The sequence below is a fragment of the Gobio gobio genome, assembly GCF_949357685.1.
Source record: "Gobio gobio genome assembly, chromosome: 6".
In the NCBI taxonomy this organism is placed as follows: Eukaryota; Metazoa; Chordata; class Actinopteri; order Cypriniformes; family Gobionidae; genus Gobio; species Gobio gobio.
This window is the reverse complement of record NC_137102.1, coordinates 55,818,516-55,828,641: the sequence shown is the minus strand read 5'-3', so window position 1 is coordinate 55,828,641 and position 10,126 is coordinate 55,818,516. Positions and strand designations below refer to the sequence as shown.

General features: G+C 38.4%; 1 protein-coding gene across 1 annotated transcript; it reads right to left on the bottom strand.

Annotated features, from left to right (window-relative positions):
- Window positions 1–4,224: 4,224 nt before the first annotated feature.
- On the bottom strand, window positions 4,225–8,727 carry LOC307128597 (zona pellucida sperm-binding protein 4-like; the record flags this gene model as incomplete). Its single annotated transcript, XM_079820511.1, has 9 exons — window positions 4,225–4,331; window positions 4,413–4,485; window positions 4,579–4,726; window positions 4,796–4,988; window positions 5,076–5,233; window positions 5,303–5,400; window positions 5,472–5,659; window positions 5,736–5,997; window positions 8,722–8,727. 9 exons carry the CDS (start codon window positions 8,725–8,727, stop codon window positions 4,255–4,257), a joined length of 1,203 nt encoding a protein of 400 aa, XP_079676637.1. The 3' UTR covers window positions 4,225–4,254.
- Window positions 8,728–10,126: the final 1,399 nt, after the last annotated feature.

Sequence of the window (10,126 nt, the reverse complement as noted above, 5' to 3'; positions counted from 1 at the left end):
TTCTGCTCAGGCGGGGAAGAGCTGCAGATAAATACCGTGTGAAACACTGTCAGTCTGTGAGAGACTCCAGCACAGCAGCAGATGAGAGCCAGAGCTAAGCTTGCATAATGATCACCAAAGTCAAAGGTTAGATGGTAACTGAGCCCAGGAGAGAGCGAGCCATGAGGACAATGCTGGAGATTAGAAAAACACAACTGCATCAGAAAACAAGCCCATCAGCAGCTGTTAGCATGGACTCATCAGTGTGCGGCCCTTTCATTCAGGTCACATGATCTCACTGCACCTCCTACCAACCCAGCTGAACATTTATATCATATTCTGATTGGTCAAACGCAGTATACAACGCTTGTACACTCTAAAAAAAAAGGCTCGTAATCATAGGGGAACCTTTTTTAGTGCTATATAGCACCAATTTTGGTGCTTCAGTGGTTGTTCAGCGGTTCTTCAGAGGTGCTATATAGCACCTTAGTCAAAGAACCGGTGAAGAACCACTGAAGAACCGCTGAAGAACCTCTGAAGAACCGCTGAAGAACCACTGAAGCACCAAAATTGGTGCTATATAGCACTAAAAAAGGTTCCCCTATGATTACGAGCCAAGAACCATTTTTGGTGCAATATAGAACCTTTTTTTTTTTAGAGTGTACAGTGACCTCTAAGCTGGCAACGATCACTGTGCTTCACATTTCTGATTCCATGGTCTCTTCCCTTGCGAATAAGTACACGCATACTACTTTGAAAAAGAGATGAATGTAATGTTTTCAGACACTTAATCAAATTTACAATTAAATGAAAATGTATTATAGTTTAAATATACACAATGCATTTAGTTGAACTTCAGAACGCAATTTCATAATTACTTCTACTATGTTTAAAACATGTTTAAAGTACACTGCTAAATGTACTGACAAGCATTTATGATAAAGTAAAATATAGGCGCAATTCAGAATAATTGAGAATTTTTTTCCCAAAAAAAGTCATTTCAGTGGTAAAAAGTGTCCAAATTAACCTGAATTCCCCTATATTTCACTTAATCCAGGTCATTTGGGACACTTTTTGCCACTGAAATATCTGGAAACAAATGTCCCAATTATCCGGAATTTACCTACTTTAATGCAATTTCTATTGAAACTTGTATTTAAATATTTTTATAATGAAGTTGCTAGTTAGTGCATTTAAAATGTTTAAATGGAATTTCAAATAACACTTTACATAACATGTTAAAAATTATAATCATCAAAACGTATATTAAAGCATGACATAATATTATTAAAACAATGATTTAATATGTCATTTAAGTCATTTCAACTTAAATTACATTAAATGACTTAAAAATCTTGCATAACGTATTTTGATGAGTTACAGCAATGTAAAAACATGCTATCATAACTTATTGATCATTATCTTTATTTCATTAATATTATATTGTCTGCAATATTAAAAAAATAGACTTAAGATTTGAAATACACTATACGTTTAAGTGCACTTATTTTCACAAGGGTTTCTTTTCATATAGTAAAATAAATTCATCTCAGTGCAGAATTTCACATCTATTTATTTAAGCATTTGTGTAATATATCAAGTATCCATGTAAAAAGCTGGATAATGTTCATCGCAATCAATCACAACAGGACAAAATAAAGAGGGTTCTTTGCTGAATCATATAGTCATTATATAAATATCACAACATGATGAGGACATAAATATTATTTGCTAGACATAAGTCATTAAGCTGGTTAAACCCATGTGAAGCTTAAGATGTTTGAAGAATGAAGAACAGGGCCGGACTGTCACTGCAGGGCAAATCTCTGAACATCAGTGTGTTTCAACATGCTGAAGTATGTCAGATGAGCAGAAATCACTATACATGTAGACACATGTTAAATATTTACCACAGTATTTATCATTAGCGGGTTGAAATATTACATTTTTCTAGATGTAAAATAAAAAGGGATTATAGGGATAGTTCACTCACATTCTGGATGGACATTCTGTCATCATTTATTCACCCAAACCTGAAAGAATGTATTTCTTCTGCTGAACACAAAAGACGATTAAAGAATATGCGTAACCAAACATTTGACCCCATTGACTTCCATAGTAGGAAAAAAAAATACAGTTTTGCTCAAAAGTTTACACACCCCTTGCAAAATGTTAATTATTTTAGCAAAATAAGAGGGGATCATACGAAATGCATGTTATTTTTTATTTAGTACTGTCCAGTTAAATATATTTTACATAAAAGATGTTTACATATAGAAAAAAAAAAAAATTTATAAAAATGATCCACGGCAGTTTTTCTGTTTTGTGATGGTTGTTCTTGAGTCTCTTGTTTGTCCTGAGCAGTTAAACTGACGAACGTTCTTCAGAAAAATCCTACAGGTCCGGAAAATTCTACAGTTTTCCAGCATCTTTTGCATATTTGAACCCTTTCCAGCAGTGACTGTATGATTTTGCCCCCAAAGCAAAGCATCACACTGCCTCCGTCGGCTTGCCTTCTTCCCATAGTGCATCCTGGTGCCATGTGTTCCCCAGGTAAGCAACACACACACACACACACCTGGCCATCCACATGATGTAAAAGAAAACATGCTTCATCAGACCAGGCTACCTTCTTCAATTGCTCCGTGGTCCAGTTCTGATGCTCAAGTCCCCACTCAAGTCCTCACTGCCCCCAATGAACTGTGTATTCTGACACCTTTCTATCAGAACCAGCATTAACTTGAGCAATTTGAGCTCCAGTAGCTCGTCTGTTTGATTGGACCACACGGGCCAGCCTTCGCTCCCCACGTGCATCAATGAGCCTTGGCCGCCCTCGACCCTGTCGCCGGTTCACCACTGTTCCTTCCTTGGAGCACTTTTGATAGAGACTGACCACTGCAGACCGGGAACACCCCACAAGAGCTGCAGTTTTGGAGATGTTTTGGAGATGATCGTCTAGCATCACAATTTGGCCCTTGTCAAACTCGCTCAAATCCTTGCGCTTGCCCATTTTTCCTGCTTCTCACACATCAACTTTGAGGACAAAATGTTCACTTGCTGCCTAATATATCCCACCCACTAACAGGTGCCGTGATGAAGAGATAATCAGTGTTAGTCACTTCACCGGTCATAATGTGATGCCTGATCGGTGAATATATTTCTAATCAAAACCGTGATAAACTTACATTCAAATGTTTGGGGTAATAATTGTATTCAGCAAACATACCTTAAATTGTTCAAATTGTTACAAAAGATTTCTATTTAAAATATTATTTTGAACTTTCTATTCATCAAAGAATCCTACAAAAAACATATCCCTATTACCTTCATTTATATGTTAGTAATTCTGCAGGAAGTCTTGTCCACACCCTTCGTTTGCCCTTTTCTGCTTTCTGAAATGTGAAGGTCTTGTTGGATCAGACTGGAGGGATCAGCTGTTGCCGTGGTGACCAAGGTGGTTTCCTGCTGTTTGTCCAGGAATTTTCTTTGACCTGACAGTGACGAAATGTCTCTGCTTCAGCAAACAGTACACACACACACAGCCCAAGACATATTAATCATAAAACAAATATTAGACATTATAACCAAGAACTTAATCTCAACACCAAATTTCTCTTCCACACGTGTACATGTAAATAAATAATGCATAAAGGAGTAGTTGATGTGTAACATATCCATCAACATTGTTATACAAGTTATTATGGAAAAATAGTGCCATCATGTCAAATTTCTCACCATTTTAATAACTTTGCCTTCATTAGTTTATAATTAGGGACCATGCACCGATGGTGTGTGGACCCTATTGGAAACCCTCAGTCTAGTATTCTACCTCTCCAAAATGAATCACATTGAGGGCCTAAACATGCTCAAACTCATGAAACTCTGCACATGCACCAAAAGTGGTGGAAATCTATGTCTGATAAAGGATTCAGAATTAGGTGTGGCAAAATGGTTTGATAGCACCCGTAAAAAAAAAAAAAAAAAAAATACCAGTCATACAAGTTTGCCATACGAGTATGAAATTCATTAGACACATGTAGCAGCCCAATACCTACAAAAACTACAGAAGTCAAGTTTTAAATAGGAAAAATATCTAAAGGCTGGGGTCATTTATACGAGACGCCAGAGTCCTGCACAGGTCCGTTTTTGTAAACCCGCACGTACCCACTTGGAACTTTTAGTAGTGTGGCCCGATAAATCAAACTGAGAAGTCATGAAAGATCAATACCAAAGAGACACATGGTTGAGTTGAGAAGTTTATTAAAACTATTAAAGTCACATGACAAGTTTAACTTCTCCACTAGACACCACAGTTTGCCCACTAGAGATGGTCTTGACATCAGCATCTCTTCCTGGAAAAGAAAATGGTAGAATCGTGAGGCATTTAAAAAAAAAAAAAAAGTTCCTGAAGTAAGTTTACAACAAGCACTCACTTTTCCTAGCACAGCTTTGCTCACAGGATCCAGAAGAGGGATGGCACACTGCTGTACTACAGTGGATGAAGATCTAACAGAGGGGGAAAGGGTTAAGCCACAGAAATAACTATAAAAAAAAAATAAAAACAATATAAAAGGACTCAGGTAAGGCTGCAGAGCATACGGTTTCCTGTAGAGGAGCCAGTGATGCTGGATCCACAAATGTGAACATCTTCACAACAAAGCGCTTGTAGTGGGTTGGGAACTGAAGACCAGAAGATCCAGCTACCGGAACCAATGTGGTCAGGTAACGGTCATCCTGGTAAGGGCATCTGAAAGGCAAAGAGGCAGTCAGAAAGGTCTTCCAGCACACTAGATGGATAAAGACTGGCCTTACTCACCCATCAACCAGAAGGTCCCACTGGGGTAGACTCAGTGGACTGGGGGTTGATGTCGCCCAGCAACGTCCCAGCATCAGGACAATGTTGGGGTCGGTCCTCTCCAATATGCGCACCTCAACAAACACAGGCTCACGCAGGACTTTAGTAACCGGATAATCAGAATCACCGTAGTAGGACGTGTACGCCTCATCCCCTGAGGAAGAAAACCGCCATTTAACCAGAAACTGCTGCAACCTGGAGTTTTAGAAAATACTTAAGCATACTTGGGACAGACACTTACCTTCTGCACAGCCTTTGGTGACACACTGACCATTTGCCAGTCTAAGCTCCACCCTGAGGGGACCAGGAGCCGCTACTGGTGGAGGTGCAGGAACAGTGTTGACCTCTACAACCAGAGCTTCCACAGAAGTAGCAGAGTACCTGCACTGGAAGAGAAGCCTAGACAACAAGCAGTGAACTTGTAGCATTGTCAAGGATTAACCTATGCTAAAGAATAAAATCACCTACTCAAAATGGCTGTCCCTTGTGATGGAGCCAAGTGGTCCAACACCGACTTCATACGAGGAGGTCATTCGGTTTTCATACACCACATATCCACGGTCCTCCTGCAAATAGTAACTGTTGGCATCCAGTCCATTCTAAGCCATGCAGATCAGAACCACAAGCAGCTACTCACCATCATGCTTGTGCCACATGCAGTGACAGGGAACTGGTATATAGCAAAGGAAGGTGTGGATCCCACAGGACTGCAAGGTGGGTCGTTTCCACCCAGGAGATGGACTGAATCCAGGCTCAAGCGAGGTAGCGTAACATCTCTAGCCACCACTACCACAAACTGACCATCTCTTATACACTGGACAGTCACTGGAAGAAGATAAGAGAGCAGGTTATTGCTGAGGAGCAGTTTAACATGAACACCTTTACATTGACTCACTCTTACCAGCCTTCCCATAGAAACACTGCTGTCCGCTAAAGCAGCAGTTGATAGCTTCACACTCAGCACCACTGATACCAGGCGGGCCACACTGGATCTGCTCATAATCAGCTACAGCACATTTGTCAAGGGGCTCTGCCTGCGCCACTGACTGCTTAGGCTGAACATGCTGAGGAAACTGTTGACTAGCTTGTTGTTGAACCCGCTGGTCAGTTTGCTGTAACAGAACTTGAGGATTCTGGGGCAGATTACTCCACTGTGGAACAGCCTGACAGAAAGCACAAAACCACACACAAAGTGCCAGAGATTGAACAGCACACCAACTTCCTGCCATTGTTCAACAGCTAGTCACACTGTTGAGATGCTGCCCTTTGGTCTTTTTATATTCTACAGATTTTGGCTAATTAATGATAATCCCTCCCTCTTCATTAACAGTCATGGTTCTCCAGACTTGCCCAAATGGGAGTTTACGCTACCAGAAAATTCTCATTGGTTCTAAAAATATGCATGCGATGTTTCTTGATTCCAATTAGTCAGATTTGTCATACTGAAGACAAATAAAAAGTTAATGCTCAGATTTGCTACTGGAGCTTGCCCAGAGTACTTTAGGTAGATGTTTGGTGCATTCTGCTTTGCTTGTAGACATGTAAAAGTATTAACTAGAATGACTACTTTTACTATTTCTGCCATATAAAGATATTGTAAGAGTAATCTCTAGTTCCAAATTTAGCAACACTCACATCTCCCTAAGCACTTCCCCTTGGGTCAATCCCTATCGCCAGTTTGAAGTGTTCCACATTACCAAAGTAACCTTCCCAACACAATACTTTCCAATTCAACCCATTGCAAGGGTTCCATCAGTAGTGGGCAATCATGCAATGTACATCTGAGTCAACGACACTAAGGGAAGGGCATGAAAAAGTGAATTGAAACAGCCAATAATTTTTGTCCACTCACCCTCAGTTTCTTAGCCTTTAATCCAAGCAGTTTTTGCAACTGGCCACAAACCTACGTCTTCTCAATCCCCCTCCCCCGCAATATCATTGCACCGCTGCACCCATGGTACAGCAGCAAAGTTCCTTGATTACGCAGGAGAGAGTAGGCTATAGTTCCTAGCCATATCGGCCTAAAAATAGTTGCAACGTTAAATTCCCATCGGTCTTAGTACACAATGTAACTACAGAAGTGTCCCCCAAGGGTCAGTATTGGGCCCTAAATTGTTCAATTTGTACATCAATGATATATTTAATGTTTCAAAACTACTTAAGTGTGTTTTATTTGCAGATGATACCAATATTTTCTATTGTGATGACAATTATGATAAGGTTATCAATGTGGTAAATACGGAACTAAGGAATATAAAAAAATGGATGGATAGTAATAAATTATCTTTAAACTTAGAAAAAACTAAAGCTATATTTTTTAGTAATTATAAGAAAAAAAATGGATAAGACGATTGAGATAGATGGGATACAAATTGAAAATGTTTCTGAAATAAAATTTTTAGGAGTTATAATAGACAACAAACTAACTTGGAAAACTCACATCACACATAAAAACCAAAGTCTCCAAAAGCCTTGCAATAATAAATAAAGCCAAACAGGTCCTTGATGAGAATACACTCCGTACCTTGTACTGTTCCCTGATTCTACCGTACTTAACTTACTGCGTGGAAGTATGGGGAAATAATTATACTAACTTAATACAATCACTATTTATCTTACAAAAAAGGGCCATACGTTCCATACATAAGGCTGAATACCTTGAACATACAAATCCACTGTTTCTTAAATCAAAATTATTAAAAAATACATGACCTAGTTAAATTTAATACAGCACAATTTTTATTTAAAGCATTTTACAACTTATTACCTGCTAACATACAAAAGTTATTCACGCAGAGAGAGCAGTTATATAGTTTGAGGGGTTATGGGAACTTTTTACTACCAACAATCAGAACCACCAGGAGAAGTTTTTGTGTGTCTGTATGTGGAGTTAAGCTATGGAATAGTCTGGGGCTCGAACATAAACAATGTAAAAGCATTCATCAATTTAAAGCACTGTATAAACAGAAGATCTTGTTTCATTATAAGGAGTGTGTGGTTTAATTGTGTGGTGTAAAATCATGTATACAGAGTCTGTGTTATCTTACCTTTTAGGTATTCTGATTACCATTGTTGGTATTACTATAATAGTATAGATCTATGAATTCACAGTCTGTGTTAACTTACCTCGTAGATATTCTGATTATCATTGTTGATATTATCATAATTGTTACATGAGGTAATATATGGTGTGTATCTAAGGAATGTGTGTTTTTTGTTGTGCTTTTTGGGGGAATTACCCCTTCTTTTCTTTTTGGAGTTCTCATATGAATATATATGAAATTGTAATGGAATGTTTGGATAATGTCAATAATTAAGGAAGCACTACCTTTGTTTATCTTTGTATTTTTTGTTGTTGTTTTTCCTGTTTTAAATTGTAACCAGGGTGGGTTTAAATAAGTTAACTTCTACCCACTCCTTTTTGAGCAACAGTTGGAATTGTGATGTTAAAGTATGATGAATTTAACTAGATGTACAGACTAATCATAATGCTTCTTTATTGCCTTTGTTATGAGTCTTTATATATTGCTCGAAATAAATTCAAGTCAGGTTTTAAAATAGGAAAAGTATCAAAACTCTTTGGTCATTTGAGCAAGACGCTAAGTCTATTCAGATTCAATATGCCAAGCATAGCACGCTACCACCAGACCCAGAAATCAGCTGAATGAACCGAAAATAGTAAAATGCAATTGTTGAACTCTAGTGGAGTTGGAAAATTAGGCCATTTTCAAAAATAGTTGTGTTCTTTTATGGAACTAAATCAGCTATTAAAGCACCAGTCTACCTTAACATTGGGGCTAGCCTAAAGAAAAGAAAAAAAAAGTCACAATTTAATTAAAAGGACAATGCAGGTTGATACTGATTTTATTGCAGATGCAATGCTGTACTTGCATGAATTCGGGGGGCTTTCAAATAACATTACCAAAAAACAAAGGGACTTGGCATGCTTGAATAGCAATACAAGCAGTTATGCTAGTCCAGCCATAAAGCCACAAGCAGATACCAAAACTGATTAAATAACCCATTGTCATAGGCAAGGCAAGGCAAGGCAAGTTTATTTGTATAGCACATTTCATACACAGTGGCAATTCAAAGTGCTTTACACAGAAATGAAATAAAAATATTACAGTTATAATAGGAATTAAAAGAAATAAAAAATAAAGAAAACATTGAAAGATAAAAATAAAGAGTATAATTAAAAATAAAAATAAGAACAGGGTTAAATTTAAGCATATAAATTAAAATGCAAGCAGTTCGGACAAAGCACGTACAGTGGCACAGTGCTCATTCTGTAAATGCACAGCTGAACAGATGTGTTTTGAGTCTGGATTTGAAAGTGGCTACTGTTTGAGCACATCTAATCTGGTCAGGAAGCTGGTTCCAGCTACGGCTGGCATAATAGCTAAAAGCAGACTCTCCTTGCTTTGAGTGAACCCTTGGTATTTCTAATTGACTTGATCCTGATGATCTGAGTGATCTGTTGGGTTTGTATTTAATCAGCATATCTGCAATGTATTGAGGTCCTAGGTCATTGAGTGATTTATATACAAGTAATAGCACTTTAAAATCGATCCTAAATGTAACTGGAAGCCAGTGTAAAGAGCTGAGGACTGGTGTGATATGGTCATATTTTCTGGTTCTGGTCAGGATCCTGGCAGCAGCGTTCTGTATGAGCTGCAGCTGTCTAATGGTCTTTTTGGGAAGGCCGGTGAGGAGACCATTACAATAGTCCACCCTACTGGTAATAAAAGCATGAACGAGTTTCTCTAAGTCTTGCCTGGAAACAAAGCATCTAATTCTTGATATGTTTTTGAGATGATAGTAAGCGGATTTAGTTATTGCTTTGACATGACTATTGAAACTCAGGTCTGACTCCAAAATCACACCAAGATTCCTGACTTGATTTTTTGATTTCAGGCCTTTAGCCTCAAGATATGCGTTCACCTTGAGAATTTCATCTTTGTTTCCAAATGTAGTAATTTCAGTTTTGTCATTGTTTAACTGAAGAAAGTTTTGGCACATCCAACTGTTAACTTCATCAATGCATTTACATAGAGAGTCAATGGGGCTGTAGTCATTTGGTGATAGGGCTAAGTAGATCTGGGTGTCGTCAGCATAGCTGTGGTAAGCCATTTTGTTATTTTTCATTATTTGGCTCAGTGGCAGCATATACATGGATTTCTCGGCGACGTCATCACTGCTTGCGCACGCACCCGAGAGGCAGAAAGAAGAAACCTCTCGTGTTGTAGGTTAGTAGCGGCGTGTCTGTAAGTCAAAATGCCAAGGAGTTGC